Raw genomic sequence first — 20,129 nt, forward strand, 5'->3', positions numbered from 1 at the left:
ACTTCCTACTGTGACGTGGCACTCATTACGCAACCGGCAAGCACTGCAGCTATATAAGTGAGCTGCACAGCTGGTACCAGTCAGTTCTAATGTGGCTACCAGCGAGTTCTACTGTAGCAGTCAGCGACTTCAGTTGTACTGTGACAGCCGCCGAGTTATAACATGGCCATCGCTGAAGATAGTTCCGAGCAAGCCTACGAGAGTGTGTTATCAACAGTTCTCCAGTCAGCGGACTACAGTTGGAGTATAGCAGCCGTCGCGGAAAGAAGATCCGGACGTGTGTGTGATTGTGTAATTGGGAGCGTGTGATATAGTGATACATAGCTCCCCTACTGTAAACGTGTAGACTGCTGAAGACAGAGTGAACTGATTTGCGCATAGGGTTATAAGTCGTGAAACCCCGCAAGTGTTAGCAGATTAATGCGATTAGGGTTATAAAGTGTGAAACCCCGCAACTGTGAGATAAGTAATTGTAGCCGTTATTTGTAGATTGTTAAATAAACCAATTAACCATCTCTACAGCGTCTTCAGTAACGTAAACACGTTACACTGGTGTCAGAAGTGGGATCAGTAACGCAAAACACGTTACAATATCTTCTTCTTTTATTGTTCCTTCGTTGGTGAGCTTGTATGTATTTATTCGATTGCGAAGGTAGTTGATAGCTGCCTTTTTATGTTTGTATGGATGACATGAAGTATTATGCAGTATGAGGTCGGTAGATGTAGGTTTCCTGTATATTTCAAATTTTAGTTCGTTGTTATTTATGATGATTGTTAGGTCCAAATAATTTAGTTTATTTTGAGACTGCTGTTCCATTTTGAACTTATGTTTGTGATGCATTGTATTAAATTCATTTAAGGTGTTAAAGATGTTTGTTTTTTGTGTATTGTAGATTATTAATATGTCATCTACATATCTATAATAATCAATAATATGATGCTTCTTTAGAAGGCCCAGATATTGCAAGAACACTTCAGATAGGATGGCTGAGGTTGGTGCTCCCATTGCTAATTCTTCGTTCTGTATGTAATATCGTTCATGGATGTTTACGTAATTTTGTTCAAGTATAATGTCGAGTAAGTTTATTATTTCATTTTTCTCTTCGTTCTTTCTGTTGTGGTTTCTGCTCAATAAATCTTTTATTATGTTTCTTACTTCGTCTGTTGGTATATTAGTTGTTGTGGCCCAAAGGCCGACTCCCGGTAATATGTTAACGTAGTATTAACATTTTTGTATTTTTGGGAAAATATTTGTTAGGATAGATTTGGTTTTGGGAAATATTTGTAAGAGGTACGAAAGCGGATGTACGAAAGGTTAACAACTTAAAGGAATTTCTGAGTATGGATTTAGACGGACATTGGCTTGCCACAAGGGAATGCCTAGTCAGCAGAATGACGTTGAATGTATATCGAACTGCTAACTACAGAATTTACACTTGTGTGATGGGGGGACGTGTGGAGGTAAAAGTGTCAGCCAAACGGTTTAGCAGTAGAAGGGTGTGTGTCCCCTTAGGATCCCAGCCAACGAGATCACCCACCTTGCGATAAGACGTCATTGGAGGCGGACTTACACCCTCCGGGAAAATAATGAGTAAGCATACATAGGGGTATATAACCCAGAGACCAAATTAGGAAGGGGATTATTCTAACAGTAATTTTGGCCATTTGCGGCCGTAGGCTCTGTCCAAATGGACACCGACTCGGCTCCCGGCAACGCCATCCGTCTGCAGACTCAACGCAAAGTAAGTGGAAACTACTCTTATCGCCATGCGCAATAATTGTAATATTATTAAAGTGTAACTCCTCAAATGGGACTAGAGTTAGGATCGTTAGAAAAAGTGTACAGGGCGTAAGAATGACCAACCGAGTGATGCGAGGTAGCCAAGTGTAATGTGTAACCCGACACCAGTCGGCCCTTTCAGTGTGAGAATTCCAAATGTATATAACTGTATATTGATTGTGTTTTTACTAATATAGTGTAGCATAGGGTGAGGATGTGGGTTTTTGTGGTGATTTTCTCCCCTTCCACATTTCGCACCTGCGCCCTCCTGACAAGCCCGGTGAACAGAGAGCCCCTAGCCATGAAGCAACGATAGAGAACGCTATTCAGACGTTTCCTTAGTCCATATCCCTGTGACTGCAAAAGAGGAGGTGGCAGTGGGGATACCTCCACGCCCCCCTGTCACCTCGACGTAACAGTGGTGGCATAACAGTGGTGTAAGCGGTGGGGATACCTTCACGCCCCACCCCACCACGATGTAACATTAGTATACATGTTAATGATGTCGAATGAGCAAATTCTGATGGCTTCGTTTATTTCATTTTTCATTAAGTCGTGGATAAGGGTGGGTGAATTTTTAATATTAAATGTATATGGCAGCTGTAGTGGTAATAATATAACTAGCTACAGTGAACTAAATTTTAAATTCTAAATTTTAACTTTTAACATTCGTATTTTTAACTTATTTTTAACTTATATTTTATAAGAAGAACTTGACACATATTATTTGAGCGTGGACCTGAACAGGATACAGGATCAAAATAAGTGGAAAAACGAATGTGATTGCGTGTGATTGTGCAACTGTTTTCATACACCTGAGGATGACCTCTTGAGGTCGAAACATGTAGTGTGACAGTAAAGAAAAAACGTGTTGTGTGGTCGGTCAAATTAACTCTAATATTCATTTAATACATAACAGGATGCAAGGAACAATTAAATTCTGAATCTGCTTTTCATCCCCTGAATTATAACAGTAACGTGTCTACTTCTGCTACTTTATTTTAATTAATGTTGGTGATTCTGATTATGATCAATTTTTCATTCACATTGTGACGTGACAGCTGAAAGAAAGAATAGCGCAACAGATAGATGATGCCATTGCTAGGCAGTGGTGCAGCAAACATATTTCTGCAGCAGTGAATAAACATGCAACAACAGAGGAAGTTTTTTAAGCGATGTTTTCAATGCAGTCCATGCCAAGGCTATATAATGAATATGGCGAGCTGAATCAAGAGAGTTAGTGGTTCGTGAGACCGTAAAATATTGTTATGAGTCCCTCAGGATTCAGACTCAAGAATGACTTTGCTGGTGAGGGCCAGCTGCAATTTACCAGACCAGACAAAACCAGTCGATGTGCTTTCAGTTGCCTTGTTAGCAGCCGTTGTGTTTACATTTCTCATGGTTTGGTATTTGGTTGCCTAAATTACAGTACAGAAGTGTTAATAGTTCAGCAGTTTATATGTAATTTTACGACCAAGCACCAAGTAACATACCTCATTGTACCCAAGAGTACCTCCCTCCCTTGTGTATGGTCCAGAATTCCCTGCTCCATTTGCTGGGGCTCCCATGATACACTGAGAGCTACTGGTCAAGGTAAAAGTACGTCCATATGTGCCAATGCCCAATATGATCTTCTCACGTGGAGCCCCTTGGTTGATCCAGTATTGTATGGCAGCATCCTAATAAGGCAAAACAAATATATAATTTAATTTTACATTGTCATATACTGAAGGATGTTCTACAGCATGTGCCTAAAAACGAAATAAACCACGTTCAGTAAGGACACGTGACAACGATAGATCAAAATGACACTGCTATAAGAGCACAAGCAGTGCCGATGGTAGACAACTATATAATTCATTTACAGTTGTTAGCTAAATAATCGTTTTTGTGCTGAAAATATTTCAAAAAGTATAAGGCAATAGCAGTAACAAATGGAAATTGAATATGATGAAATTAAAAGAAGAGCAAAATCAGAAAATGCTTGTTTATTAGCCAGTTTTCCTAATATAGATTTATGTGATCTCCTTCCTGTCTGTGTGTCTGTGTGTTCCCCCTATCACTGTTAGGCAAAGGGGTCTCCTCTTTGACAAGAGGGGGGATCAGCCTTTCAGTGTTGGTGCTCTGACTAAGCAAAGCAGCAGACCTCCTCCTCCTCCCTTTCAGATAGAGACAACTTTGTATTACCAAATGACTTGCCCAAGTGTTACTATGTAGCAAAACGGATGAAATAGAATACAATACAATGTTTTGAACATCTACCTAATAAATCAGAGCAGACCAAAAAGAGAGCACTAAGTGTAGCACCAAAAAGAGTGTGAGCAGAGCAGTGAATAGAAGAGAGAGCACTAAGTGTAACACACAAAAGACAGAGGAGATTGCCATTGCTAGGCAACAGTGGTAAACATATCACTGCCATTGATGAGCAACTACCTTTAAATTATTATGAATGCCCAGGCATGTCCAAAATTTTTAGCCTACTTTCTGTATTTTGAAAAAATAAATGTAGGATTATGAAATCACCTTGCTCTTTGTGTGTGTTGCCCCCTTCCCCCATTATTGCTAGGCAATGGCTCAGTAAACATGTTCCCACAGCAATGAATACACATGCAAGAACAGAAGAATTGTTGGATGTGCCATTTTCTATGTTGTGTACGTCATATCAAAGGAAAGTGGACAATTAATTCTTCACAGAATTACTTATATTCAGTTCAGAAACTGCCCACAATCATCTGATATGTGCCGTACAAAACTCTGATGATCCAAATTAATAACAATTTCCTCTTTTGACTTGAATGGATTATTTAATGCAGAGTTGGATCCAGTGGTGGGATGTTACGATTCTTGTAATAAACCTTTAGGTTCTATAAAAGGTAGGAAAATTCTTGACAACTTAATGGGTATCAGCTTCTCTGGAAGGGTTCTGCTCCATGGTGTTAGTTTTTATGGTCTTGAAATATGATCTCTTAGAGGAAAGAACATGAGTTACATGTGTCTGAGAATAATGCTCAGGAAAATTCTTGAAATTAAGAGGGTTAAAAAACGTGCTCACTTTAGAGCATTATATATAGTATGTAGGTTTCCTAGTAAAGAACTAAGCTCAATCACTGGACCTGTCCAATGATTGAAGTTAAGTTTTTCTATTGGACCCAACTTAGTAGGTATCTCCCAACCCCTCATCTGAGATGGAAATAGACAGTTTCCAAAACGTTATGTTTTTAGCAGTGTTGGCAACATCACTTCAGGACAGAGTGACCAATGCTAAACATTATTTTCTTCCCGCTGCCCTGCAGGGCATACAAAAAGAAGATTTAGCGGGACACCGCTGACATTGGCAACGCTGCCCATCAGATGGCAGCAACTTACCATCTTCATTTTTCCTATAACGGCCACCTCGATAATAAGCTTCACTCTTCGACCGTTATAATCTGTGACGTGCATGCTGCAATTTTCACTTTCATTCAGTATTACCTAAAACGGCAGAACTAAAGAAACGGCGTGTTGAAGATGAGAAACGACGATTTCAGTCCACGTGGCAGGAAAGTTACTTTTTTGTTGAACATAATGGAAAACCACAGTGTGTTATCTGTTCTCAAGTCTTAAGTGTTTTGAAGGGGTATAATGTGAGTAGACACTATACCAGCTTGCAAAAATCAAAATACGACCAATACCAGGGAAGTGCCAGGAGTTGTGTGTTTAATGATTTGAAGCTGAAATTAACTAGACAGAAGAATATCTTTCAGCAACCATCAAACACTGCTGGTTTGAAGGCATCTTATGAGGTATGTTTAGAGCTAGCTAAAAGTAAAAAGTGTTTTAGGGATGGTGAGCTCATTAAAAGATGTGCTGTAAAAATGGCATCTTCATTTGGAGATAATAAGATGGCTAAAAATTTTGAAACAGTGTCCTTGTCTCATCAGACAGTAAGTAGAAGAATTAATGATATGGGTAGTGAAGTTTCAGGTACTCTCAAGGGCATTTTGGAAAAATGTAGATTTTACTCTATAGCTCTAGATGAGAGCACAGATATAGCTGACATCAGCCAGCTCCTTATCTTTGTCAGAACAATAAACGAAGAATTTGAAATTCATGAAGAACTGTTGGAATTAAAATCATTAGAAACCAGCACCAAAGGTACTGACATATTCAACGCACTGGATAATGTCGTTTCTAAATATGGAGGTTTTGGGAAGTGCTCTGGCATTGCAACAGATGGAGCTAAAGCAATGGTTGGTCATAGAACTGGGTTAGTAGGACTGTGTAAAGAAAAAGGCATACATTGTTTGTTTTTCCACTGCATTATCCACCAGGAGGCTCTCTGTGGAAAAATTATAAGGCTCAGTGAGACAATGAAAACTGTTGTAAATACTGTAAATTTAATAAGGGGAGGCAATAAAGCCCAGAGACACAGGGCATTTATTGCATTCATGGATAATTTGGAAGGTGAGTATGGTGACATTTCATTGTACTGTGGAGTGCGCTGGCTAAGTGCTGGAAATTGCCTGCAACAGTTTTTTGGGTTGAGGAATGAAATTCTTGCTTTTCTCAGAAATGAAAACATTGGGCATGAGTATCAAGAAAAACTGGAAGAAATCCAGTTTTTAAATAATCTTGCTTTCCTGACAGATTTAACATCTCATCTAAATGCTTTAAACCTAAAACTACAAGACAAAAAACAAAATATCTCCCAGCTTTATGGACATATTGAGGGATTCCGCAAAAAACTTGATGTAATGCAAATTGCACTGAACGCAAATAATACAGCACACCTCCCATCTTGTCAGCAGTTGAAAGAAGAAGAAGAAAATGACACAAAATTTAGTATGTTTCATGAAATAATAATTGATATCAAGAAAGAGTTCCAGGACAGATTCCAGGATTTTGACTCCCTAAAACCAAAACTTACACTGTTCAGTAACCCCATGGAGATTGAAGTGAGTGAGGTGCCCTGCGACCTTCAAATGGAAATTTCTGATCTTCAGGCAGACCCATTCTACCAGACTAAAAAGTATGATGTCCCTGAAACTTTCTGGAAACTGTTTTCTAAAGAACGTTTCCCCAAACTGCTTAAATTCTCTCTGCAGATGTTATCGCTGTTTGGCAGTACATATGTGTGTGAAAGTGCTTTTTCTGCTCTCAAACAAATTCAATCAAAAACGAGAAATCGCATTGAAAGTGCTTCTGGAATCAAGCCTGAGACTTTGCCTTACTGAACTTACAGTGGACATTGATAAACTTGTATCAGAAAAGCAGTGGCAATCATCACATTGATTTCTCAACTGTAAAATAAAGTGATATATTAATTGAGTGAGTTATATGTAATTCATTTTCTTTCTTTAACCTTTAAACGCCAGACTTCTGAAATAGTGGTAAGCTTGAGCTGGCCGGAGTTTATTTAAATGCCCGCTGCTGGTGCGCGTTTAAATGCCTGTTGGTACTCTGCCTTTAAATGTCCGTTCCTGTTAGTGNTTCATTTCTGTTTGTAATACTTGACAAATTTTAGCAGTCCCTGATGTCATAAAACAGATGGAAGCAATAAAATCATTTGGCCTTCTGCTAGCACTGCTTACACTCTTCGGATTTTCGAATCTTTTGACTGAAGGTCAGAAGAATGAAAGAATGGGTATTCAAGAGAAAGCTAGAGGGGTCCCTTCTTCAGTTCTAAGACTTTCCGTTATAGCTGCAAAAGCTTATTGCCCTTTCTATGGGCCTGAACACACAGCTGCATCGCGGCTGAGATTCAGAGTGCGGTCTGTTTTCTGTCTGTGCTTAGTGAAATCAAATGCTGTAGTTTTATTTCAGCCTAAATATACATCAAGCAGATAACAACAATAAAGGTATGTACATCGAATTTTACTGTATATTTTTAACACATTAATCTGCAGAATCTGCAATAAAAGTACTGGCTCGTGGATGAGTTTGGGCATAACTCATACGTATACACTTTTTGTTGTTGTTCACCTAGGTATCATTTTAATTTTTCTATTAGGGCTTTACTCAAGTCTGTCTGGTAATTACTACATTCAAAAATAAATAATTAGGACTGTGCATTCGCTTCTACTAGCGGTGTGTGCGCGCGCTTCCCCTAGCGGAGTTTAAATGCCCGAATGGCCAAAACTGGGTACTTTGGCCACGATGACCTTACTCACCACTGGCACAAACGGGGCACTTCGGCACTTAAAGGTTAATGTCTCTGGCCCTCACTTTCCTATACAAAAATTTGATTGGCCCTCGGGTACCTAAAGGTTGGACCACACTGCTTTAGAACATCAGACAATTGACAAAGTCCAAAAATCAAGTAAACCCATTTCTTTCTTGTTAGTTATATTTCATTAAATATTCAGTGCAATTAGAGCTAACCTAGTTAGTTATTTCAAATCTCTGACTTACCTCCTCATGACCCTTCATTATTTACCTAAGGCTCCCATGGAAGTAAAGAAAATTGAATGATCAGCTGTCTAACCAATCTGTGCAGTGCATGACAACATAATGTTACTAGATTATGTAATGCATATTTACCACAGTCAGACCATCATCATTGGAACCGGCATAGAGTGGAGCATTGTGCCCTGTTACAGGATCCCATGGTCCATGCAGGTCATAAGTCATGACATTAATAAAATCCAGGTACCTGAAGAGAAATGTGGCAATGAATGCTTTTGTTCCCAGACAAGAGTGCTATTTTGTATCCTTGTATTAGTACTGGTAATTGAGTCAAGGAGGATGAGATGGCGAGGTCATGTAATGCATGATGCAACATGCATACAGAATGTTGGTTGGCAGAGATCATGCGAAGAGACCATTTGGAATTACTAGGTGGTAATGAAAATTAATTAAAATGAATCGAAGGAAAATAGGGTACGATGATTTACTTGTCAAGAGCTTGAATTTGTTTCATATTGTCACGTTTTGTGTGTGACTACTGATGGGGTATGGATTGGTGAATGGAATTACTGACCACTTTTATACACCACTCAGAATTATACTTTACAGAGTACTGACACACACACACTAGTGTTCTCAGTCTATTACAGTCTCCACTACCCATTTCCTGGTGTGGTATAAAAGCAGAGCCCAAAGCTTGCAATCATCAGTGATCACATTCAGTTCAGAGTCATCAGAGTCATCAGAGTCATCAGCTCTTGAGTGCGCCAAAGACAGCTGCCGCAACTCTCCAGCAGCCGCGTTCTGCTACCAGACAACTAACGTAGCTGTTGTACTCTCCAGCAACCGCACTCTGCTACTAGACAGCTAACGTAGCTTCCACAACTCTCCAGCAACCACACTCTGCGACCAGGCAGCTAACGTAGTTGCCGCAACTCTCCAGCAACCTCGTTCTGCGACCAGGCAGCTAACGTAGTTGCCGCAACTCTCCAGCAACCTCGCTCTGCAACCAGGCAGCTAACATAGTTGCCACAACTCTCCAGCAACCATGCCGTAGATAGCTGTTCCTACAGGCGAACGCAGCACCACATTACCGGCCGGACAAACCATCTGAACGGCCGTAAAGACTTAGTCTACTACAAAGGAGCAAATTCTACTATCACACTCACGGTGGAACAAACTGCCCTTTTCAGGGCCAGCCAACTTTTTGACATTCCACATAGCTTCGCAGCTATTCTGTACATTCAATTTATACAATTTAATATATACAATTGTTACAGTTTTACGTGGTTGTCTTTTAGAACATTGACAATCCCACAAGTTTATGCTTGATAGAATAATCATTAGTGTATATATATATATATGATCTAATTTCATAAATAAGTTAAAATCACAATAAAAATACTGACCGTTCTTATATATAAAACGCTTCAGATTATCCCCAGACTCTCTCCTATTTTCCTCTTAGAGCCTTAGCTTATATGCATTCAGGTTTAACTTTCTTAACTTATTATTAATAGTCATCCTCCAATTTCATGCTATATGTTGTAAAGCAGCATTTATGAACTTGCAGTCTCTGGCTTAATTATTGCCAGTTCATACATTGTATTTTATTAGAGGTGAAAATGATATTCTTTCTGCCTCTTTTCTTACTTTCGGCAATTAACAGTTTTGTACCCAACATTACTATTTTGGAGGGAAGTATCTATATCATTTTAACTCAATTTGTTCTTCTCCTCCTCCTTTTCTTGCCCCCCTACCACCACAAATAATAGTAACAAATTTCTGTTGTGACAGCTTAAATTATTTTGTGGATCCTTGTATATAATTACAATCAGTGGCAGCTCATGGCTCAAATAGATGGTGGGGCTAATATGAGACAGTGATACATTCTTACATTGTTATATTATAATAATAATAATAATAATAATAATAGTAATACGTAGTGGTGATGCGAGTTGTAGTACAAACTCCTACTTTAAAACATGTGAAAACATTTTGCACTTAACAGTATTAGAAAATTTAAGCATGCTCCATTGCAATTCATGCCATTAATTAAAATAATGCTTTAAAAGTTACCTCATTTATACAGGAACTGCACTCGTCTATTCTTCCAGGAAGCAAACAAATCAGTCACTTTTTGGTTGAATGCCGGAATCTCTGCAATCATGTCCTTATGAATGCTAAGTACAGCCAGTGCCTTCAGACGTTCTTGACCCATTGAGTTCCTTAGGTATGTCTTAACTCTTTTTAGAGTGCTGAAACAACGCTCGGATTCGGCCATTGATATTGGAGTTGTAAGTACAATATCTGTCAGTTTGTGTATTTCTGACAGAGAGGCTTCCAGATTGTTCTCTCTTATTAACGTCCAAAGAGCAAGAACAGGCTTTACGTTTGCAAATGTGTCATGCCTATAAAGGACACTAAGTTCACTTTCTAACTTATCTTTCGAGAGCATAGGATAATATTTTACAGCACTGATCACAAGCTCTCTAGGAAAGCAACTTTATGTGATGCAAATAATTGCGGTTCAATTAATGAAAAACATTTTTTGTGATGCGCTTCTTCAAAACGATGTTTCATCTGGTTGACTATTATGTCACATGCCTCTTTAGCTTCGGCACTTGTGTTCACATCTTTCCGCACACGTTTTGTTGGACGTTCTGAATTTCGTTCTAGTTCAGGCAATTGTTTCTGATGACATTTATTGCAGTTTCGAACTGCTGAATTGCAGTACGAATATTTAGAGCATTTCCTGACAATTTCTGTATTGTGTTGTACTGAATGTCTACATGTAAAAGAACGGAATTAACAAATGGCAACAAATATAAGAATTCCGCGTCATTCAAAAAATTAGCCAGTCATATGGACTCTCGAATTGTAGCATCATCCCAATCATCTTCATTTTGAATCATGTCTAAACACTGAAGCAGAGCATGCGTGTTGTTGAAGACATTATTTACACCTCTACTGTGAAATTTCCAGCGCATTTCTAGTCTTCGGAATCACCCGGCCACACACAGTTCTTAATAAATCCGAGCACTTGGGTGAAACAGAGAAGAATGATGAAAAGCCCGATATATTGATAAAAAACAATTTCACTGATTTTACAGAGGAACACCCTTTCTTCATTACTAAGTTTACCTGATGAGCGTAACAGTGGATGAAATGTGCATGAGGAAATGTATCTCTTATCTTTACCTGGACCCCACTGTTCTCGCCACAAAACATGGGAGCGCCATCATAGGATTAAGCAATTAGTTTTTGTTCAAGGTTGTATGGTTCTAATTCTTGATTAAGTACTGATGCTAAACCTTCTGAAGTTCAATCCTGAATGCGAACAAAGGAAATGAATCTCTCAACAGGACCACTGCTATTGACATACCGTAGCAGAATAACTAATTGGGACATGCATGACACGTCAGAGATTTCATCTGCCTGGACATCTACATATTTTGCATTTTGAATTTCTTGTTTAACCCTTTCCTTGTATACCGCATACATACAGTCCAGTAATTCATTTTTAATTGTTTTCGACGTGTTTTTTGACACAGTTGCACTATTTAAATGTTCACTGAGAATACTATCTAAAGTCGCTAGTTCTGACATGAGATCCAAAAATATCCCGCGATTGTAAGAACTCTCGCGCTCTTCATGTCCCCGAGAGGAAGTTCATGCATTCCACAAAACTTTATACAATTAGTTGCCCTATATAATATGTGTCTGTTTTTATCTACAAGTTCATTGTGACGCTGAATAGAAACTCTATAGCTATCATTTAATTGTGTGAAAATATTGACAGAACCAAAGAGATTAACTTTTACATCATTTTCAATATGTCTTTGCGGTGCTTCGTGCTTTCTAACTCTTTCTGACAAATGTTTAAGGTCTGTTATACCTGTCACAGTCCAACTCGTTTCCCCACCAAACAATAAACACATAAAACAAAAAATTTCTTTTCTTCACTTAGAGTCAGCCATTTCTTCTTGTGAAATCAAGATAACAGAAACGTTCTTTTCTGAGTCTTGCAGTTCTGACCAAGTTTGAAATCTGTTGGTTGATGAGCGCCAAGAGTATATACTTGTAATTTCTCTTCTAAACTCAAAGTTGAGAATGGTGATTTCAGAAGGGCGTCCACCCTAATCATATTAATCACTAATTCTAGTACGAATACAATATTAACCTAAAACCTAATTTGGAAATTACTCTTGAAAAACAATTTTAATTTAGGCCTACGCTAAAATTACTTTATTCCCGAACTAGTATCTTCTCCACTGCTCAAAACACAACTGAAAGATGGAATCTGAATGGTGTCTGAAAACCTACCCTTTGTCTATTCTTACAAAGAACATGTTACTTTTTTTTTGTTTACATAATATTAGCAATCAGAATTACATTTGATTCTATAAGCTAATTTGCTGTATTATTCTTCGTGATGTGGAGAGGGCTTATCCAGAGATAAGTCCTCGTTAACCCTCTCTCAGGTCGGCTGGCCAATTCCTTTTCAGTCTTCGCCCATTGTGTGGTTCGAGTAACGGTTGCATCAGTACATTCTCATGTCCTTCTATTTTGTTCGGATATCTTGTGCTTTTCTCTTTTATAACTTCCTTCACTAGTGGCACTTTCAGGCCTTCTTGGAGTGTTAGATTGGAAACATACCATGGGGCGTTATTAATCATACGTAATATCTTTGACTGACATCTCTGGATTATGGAAATATTGGTTTTGCTAGCACATCCCCATATTTCCACTCCATATGCCCATATTGGTTTTATTATTGTTTTGTAAAGCAAAACCTTGTTGTTCTGATATGTTGGTTTTTTGGACTTTATCCATCGTCCTGGTTTTTATTTGTTATCTTAAAAACCAGGACGATGGATAAAGTCCAAAAACCCAACATATCAGTGTGTTATACACCATCGTCAGAATCCTATAGTAAAAACTTGTTGGCTAATGAGAGTTTGGACTTTCTTCCTATTAACCAATGCATATCCTTGATTTTTAAATCAATCTGTTTGCGTTTTTTAGTAATGTGTTCCTTCCAGGTTAGATGGTTGTCCAGATGAATACCTAAGTATTTTGTGCTGGGTGATTCAGGTATTTGCATATTAAAGAAAACTGCAGGACATTGTTCTCTTCTTAGACTGAAGTTTACTTGCACTGACTTGGTTTCGTTGATTTTTATAACATGTTACTTAAGGCTGGAAGAATAGAGGTAAGTTCACAATAACATCCACACTCCACTCGTCCCTTTCAGCCTTGTGTATAGTGTTCTTTTTTATTGCGGGCTTGTCAAAACTAGCCCCAAGTGTGACATTTCAAGACGCGTGCGACTCTTATAATCCCTGAAAGGTTCACTGAACTTAAGGCTGCTAACGATACACAGGGCTAGAGATGAGCTAGCCCCTACGTTATTGTAACCGTACAAATAAGATGTGATATGGCTAAGACATCACTATTGCATTTTCATGTCTCCTTAATTACATCATAACAATGATTAATATTAATATTTTGATACAAATTTGATCTCAATAAACAGAATAAAATATGAATGAATATGAAAATTCAATACTACAACAAAATCAGGTGGGGCTTAGCCCCTTTAGACCCTAATGACCCTGATTACAATTAAGAATGTTCAGTGTGAATGATTATGGAGTCACATTTTAAAATCACGTAAAGACGGTAATTTTTGCATTGAAAATTATCATGTTTACTAACAATTAGATTTTTACTGTATAGTATGTGACTGACACCGAACCAGTTCTTGTACAATCCACTACAGTTTTTCGAGTTTATATATCAGAAAATGTGAAAGACTACTGGCCTAAACATCCAAAAAAATATTGTTGCATGAACTAGATGAAAAAAAACTGTCTGATATGATTTGATAATCTTGGCTGATACTAATTAATAAAATTATAAGCCAAAAGACAATACAAATTAATTAAGACTTCCAAATAAACTGAGACTTACTTTCCTAGTTCAGAAATGTCGTATGAAAGACTTGCACTGGCCGCAGCAGATGCTACAGCTGCTGACAGTAGGTATCCATGCTTATCAAATTCTGTACGAAGTTCCCTAAGCAGAAGACTAAAGGCATTCTGAAAGAAATCAATGAATTATAAGTGTTCTTTTCTATCCTTTGATAAATAGTTGCAATCACTGTTGAAGTGTTAGCTACCTAATCCTCCAGTCAGCAATGCAATTTCACATAATTTCTTTTTAAGGGAAGCAAATGAATACATCTGTGTAATGACTGTCAAAAGTAGGTGAGCCATATGTGGCCCACGTATCAACACGAGCCTGTAATTTTCTTCAAAAATAAATCAGTGTCATTTTTTTTTATTTGTAAATTTCCATTTAGTTCTCAATTTGCTTTACTACAATATACATCAGCTGCTGGATTCACACTATTACTTTTCACAATGAGAGTCACATCCAGGTCCGAGGCTTCTTATGATCTTTTGTAACAAGCCTGTTTTTTACGGTAAGGAGTTGTCAGCCTCACGCCCAACCCCCAAGCTGAAAGACTACCCCTTGTCAGTTGTCCATGACTGCTCATTCAGTATATTTGCAGCTACCCTCCATGCCTGGAAGGTGTCTCTTCCATCCACAACCTGAGGATGCACCATGCTGTGGTGACAAGGGACACACCTAACATGATTTTGAATCACTACTCACTGAATTTTTCTACTTCAACTTCTTTTAAAAAAAATTGGTCCAGTAGATGCCATCATCATACCTTGTCAGTTGCTGCACCTCCTCGTTGTGCAGGGTATTCCCAGTCCAAGTCAAATCCATCAAATCCATATTCTCCAACAAACTTAACAATATTGTTTACAAACGCAGCCCTTCGAGATGCATCATTCACCACCTAGAAACAAGTGTCAAAGGAGTTAGAAACGTTAAATCACACAAACACTCGAACTTCCAGTCAGTTGTGTACAAGCCTGGCAGTTACCATCCTCTGTACTGATTACTATATTATCATGTTTTATGCTGAATGTTTGTGTCCTGTATCAGACATTTTTTTATTTGGCAAAATGCTCTTAGAGAAACATCAGCTGCATCTTATGAGAGCTCATTGTTGCCAAGTACAGTATACCCAGAAAGAAGCTACAGTCTGAATCTTATAGACTGTTGACCACAATGATCGCGTTCCACAACATAGGTGATTGAATTCAGTGTATGCTGATGTACACAGCGTGTCTTCAAGGTCACTGTCCTCTGCTAGAGTAAACAAGGAAGCCTGCTAAGAGTTGGATAGGGCATAACAATTAATGTTTTTCAAGGAACTTCTGAGCCAAAGGACCAAAGAGCAAGAAGTTGAAAATGGTTTTGTTGAGGACTTCTACATATCAGGTATTTTGTAAATTGTATTTTGTGAAGAAAATGGCTAATTATCTGTCTTAATGTGAACATTTGAGCTGTGCAATGAAGTCAAGATTATGGATTTGAAGACCTTTTCACTATGAGAAGTTAGTAATAACAGCCAACCCTCCCAGCAGTTTATTATCATGTACATAAGTCCACGAATGTTAATATTTTGTAATAACATCAAGTATAAATTAGTAGCTTATATCATTTTTCATTACTGCTGAGATCTGGCTGAAGAATAAATTACACATTCAAGTTTCTGCACCTCCTGATTTCAAAATTTATATAAGTCAACCCAGTCTTTCTTGACATCTGTATTTACCCTAAGTAATTAATCCATAGTTCTGCTATCAGGTTTGTAATTGGAACAACTGTCTCTATAATTTCTACATTCTTAAAAAAAAACACACAAAGCCTGAAACCTGATTATCCCTTCCTGATCTCTCATGTCATAAGATTATAGCAATGCCCTTCTTTTATTTCCATATCAGAAGCATCAGATTTGTCATCACTTTTATGGATATTGTACGTTGCCTTCTTGTATCAGAATGATCATGCTCACCACTATTCACTCTACTTCCAGAATTCTTTTTCTGCCCCTCATGGAGCAAGCAGCATCATATATTATGTTTGCACACTAATCAATCCATGTTTTTCTTGGATGCAACACATCTTCATTCTCAGTGTCTATATTTATTACAAGTTTTTGGATATTATTATGATTCATTTGTCACCACTGCAGCTCCCGCCATTCTGGGCTGAACAGCCAGCCACGTGTTTCGCCCAAGAAGAGGCACAGTTTACCTTGGCCAGCATCAGCAGCAATCAGACCAAGTTCTGCTATGTGATCTTGCAGATGGACCACTGGTACGCCATAAAAGTGGAGGAAATCTTGCAAGTGATCTCTTTCCTTGAGGTTTTGCGACCACAATTTGTATATAGTAATGCTATTCTAAACCAACTATGCTGCAGCTTAGGCCGTTAGATGGCAACTTCCTAATGTAGAGGTGTGGGTTCAATAACAGGATAGCTCATGTGAGAGTTCTGATAAATTAAGTAGTACTAAGACTGGAATTTTCCCTGAATGCATTTCTCATCACCTAATAATTATCATTTCACCAACGCTTCATATTTATCTGTTACCCCAGATAGCTAGTATGTTTTTCACACCTTCATTACTTAATTAGGCTTTGTCTTTCATCCGACACTTGGATGAACTCAAGAGCAAGGAGGTTAACTTTAACTATTTTGTACCTTTTCCAGAAGTATCTGTTAAAATGTGGTTTCATAAAAATGCTGATAGCTGTGAGATAAAGTGCATTACTATTCATATCTGTATGTACCGATTGCTGCCCTTTCTCACTTATTGTACTCTTTGGTCTTAAAGCAATTTGAATCAAGTGAAATGGTAGAATATTTTAGTCACATGCTCACCACTAATGTGCTAGCTGCTGAACATTAAAACGCTATTCTACATATATTGGAAACTGTTTACCGATGAGTAAGAGGCGGATCCTTCATTCCAGCCACCAATTGCAACCAAAGTCTTGAGTGAGGGATTCCTTTTCCTCAGATCATTAAAACGCTGAAAACCACCTACAAATGAAACAAAATAATATTGCACAAATTTCTCATTAGTTGATGAACTGTAAGAAATGCTTTTCGCCATTCAGTTCAGAATATTTTATCTACTTGTCTCTTAACCAAAATCCTAAAAATTAAGTGTAAAATTCCCATATGTAGGGAAGGGTGTGTTCCATTTATATGAATCTGCCAGTTGCATGAGAAACACTTTACAGAATCCCAGTGCAAAGTCAAAGTTTTCACTGTAGTTCTTGCATGAGAGTCTTCCTAGGCAACATGGTGAATCGATAGTGGAAAGATTTTGGATAAATGCCACAAATTCAACTAGCCTCTTCTGTAATAGCATCTGCATGAGAGATAACAACAGCTATTGTTGACAGTGGTAGCTGGGAGAAATGTCACATTAGAGATGAATATATGTTTGTCACAAGTTTGTTTTTTAATATACAACAGCGGTAAATTTTTGCTGGTTGGATGAGAATTATGGCTATACATCGATACCCAATAACCACAGTTTACTGTATGTCATTCTACCTATTGTCTTATATGCATTTGAAACTTGGTGTCTTTCTCCCATGAAGGTTAAAGAACAGATTCATGGTATCTGAGAACAAAGTTCAGAAGAAGGTACTGAACCTAACTAACCAAATTCATGAATTCCTGAAGCTGAGCACTTCTTGAGAGGCTGCCAATTTTGCAGCTATTCAATGACTTCCATCATTTTATGGAACCTGAATATTCATTACCCTGTTCACAAGAGCCCTCCACTGATCTCTATCCTGAGCCAGATCAATCCAGTCCATACCACCCCATCCTATCATTCTAAGATCCATTTTAATATTGCTGAACCACCTACACCTTGGTCTTCCTATTGGGCTCTTTCCTTCTGGCTTTCCTACCAATATCCTATAGTCATTCCTCTTCGTCCCCCATTCATGCTATATGCCCTGTCCATCTCATCCTCCTTGACTTGTTCATTCTAATTATATTTGTATTGTATTGTATTGTAGTGTATTGTACTGTATTTCATCCAGTTTGCTACATAGTAACATTTGGACACGTCATTCGGTAATACAAGTTAACAAAATCTACAAAGTTACAAGCATACTACCAACATTTGTTACAATCATAAGCAATATATAAATACAACATTCCAAAAAATATACAAACTACTATATACAGCTCATGAATGGCTACGACATCCAAACATAAGTACTTGCACCGTCCACTTTTTTATTAAAACTAACAAATTCATTTATCGTATAAAAAGAGTGTTTCAGTAAAAATGATTTTAAGTCTTCTTTAAAAGCTGAAAAACCCACCGAGTTTTTTATTTTGTTTGGCACCTTACTATACAATTCTATCCCCATATTTACCACACTCTTTTAAATAATGTAGTTCTGCAGAGTTGAACATGAAAATCCTTGTTTATTCTTGTATTATAATTTGTAAATATAGACCTAACAAATATTGTAAAGAAAAAGATTTTGAGGTATCTGCTGTTAAGTTAAACCTGAGCTCCAACAGGCTATATAATTACAATATATAGAGCTCCGACTGGAAACATTGATACTTTCATAACAAAACTACATACAATAATTAGAAATCTATGTACCTCAACACAAGAATATATTATTTGTGGGTATATTAACATAAATTACCTTCTTGATAATGAAGAGAAAAACAAATTAGATGCCTTACTGGGAACTTATAATTTAATAAGTACAATCAATTTTCCCACCAGAATTCAAGGAAATTCTGCTACAGCCATTGATAATATTTTCATTGATATTACTAGAAGGGAAAATTATTCTGTAAGGCCTATAATAAATGGATTTTCTGATCATGATGAACAACCATAACATTTAAAACAATAAACATGAGAACACATGCTAAACAATTTAAAATAATAAGGAAAATAAACAAACACACAATAAATGACTTTTTAATTAAACTAAGTTGTGAAACATGGTACTCAACATTTTCTATTGATGATGTTAATATAATGTTTAACTCCTTTTTACACACTTACTTGAAAATTTACTATTGCAGTTGTCACTTACCCTTGTCAATTTCATTCCAACTATCCATTATTCGGACGTCGTCATTATATTGAAGGCCTACAAAGGCATAGATAACATGAGTGCAGAGATTAGGGTCAATGTATTCTATCTCGAACTTTCCATCTCCAGGACGATATACTGACCAGCTCCCATGGTAACAGACCACTTTCTCTGCAATAATACATTTCACATTGCAGCATACTTGTGAGAGTTTTGTGTGACATTAACGACATAACAAAATCATATATATATATATATATATATTATTAATATAATAAAGCATATCTAAAATGGAACCTGCATTAGCTGGTAACTTTCCTTTATTGGAAAATATTGTGATGTGGCAACTAAAAACCAGAATAGTGGAGCCAGAGCCAGACGTCCGTTGCTGAGCAATGGACAAAAATGACGCGTTCCTGTTACAATGTATAGCAGCAAGCGAATCATTACAAGTTAACATGCTGCAAACACTTAAAAACGAAATGGTTGCTGAAAATAATACAGTCTACTATAAATGATTCATTCGTTTTTAAACGCTACATTTTCCAAAGCATTATATGTACAAATATGATTGATATAGAAAAAGAACCGTAAACTTACCAAGTTTCCTTCACATTCTACAACTGTTCTATTTGTGACCCTAGGGTCACACGACACACGTCCAGGCGGTAGTCGATCTCGTTCCACACATTTTGTAGCATCATCCTGTCAATGGTCATCACTGCAGCATCGATGCGTTCCGTCAGCTCTAATAGTGTTCTTGGCAGTGGGGGTACGTAAACACGATCCTTAATCCTTAATGTACCCCCAAAGGAAGAAGTCACAAGGCGTTAGATCGCGGCCAAGTGAACAGAGCTACGTCATCCTCACCAACACGCCCAATCCAGCTTGTCCTTAAATTGCCGATACCACCGCAAAATGCTTTGTTTACATGGCGG

General features: G+C 37.7%; 1 protein-coding gene across 1 annotated transcript in view; it reads right to left on the reverse strand.

Moving 5' to 3' along the window:
- LOC111872985 (acidic mammalian chitinase) overlaps nt 1–20,129 on the reverse strand; it is a 29,883-nt gene that overhangs the window by 4,413 nt on the left and 5,341 nt on the right. Inside the window, exons 3-8 of the mRNA XM_023867329.2 lie at nt 19,192–19,362; nt 17,040–17,140; nt 14,910–15,041; nt 14,141–14,268; nt 8,300–8,411; nt 3,274–3,459 (exon numbers count right to left, since the gene is read on the reverse strand). Coding sequence (XP_023723097.2) covers nt 3,274–3,459; nt 8,300–8,411; nt 14,141–14,268; nt 14,910–15,041; nt 17,040–17,140; nt 19,192–19,362 — 830 coding nt within the window. The remainder of the gene's footprint in view (nt 1–3,273; nt 3,460–8,299; nt 8,412–14,140; nt 14,269–14,909; nt 15,042–17,039; nt 17,141–19,191; nt 19,363–20,129) is intronic.

The sequence above is a fragment of the Cryptotermes secundus genome, unplaced genomic scaffold, assembly GCF_002891405.2.
Source record: "Cryptotermes secundus unplaced genomic scaffold, Csec_1.0 scaffold1453, whole genome shotgun sequence".
NCBI classification, from domain to species: Eukaryota; Metazoa; Arthropoda; class Insecta; order Blattodea; family Kalotermitidae; genus Cryptotermes; species Cryptotermes secundus.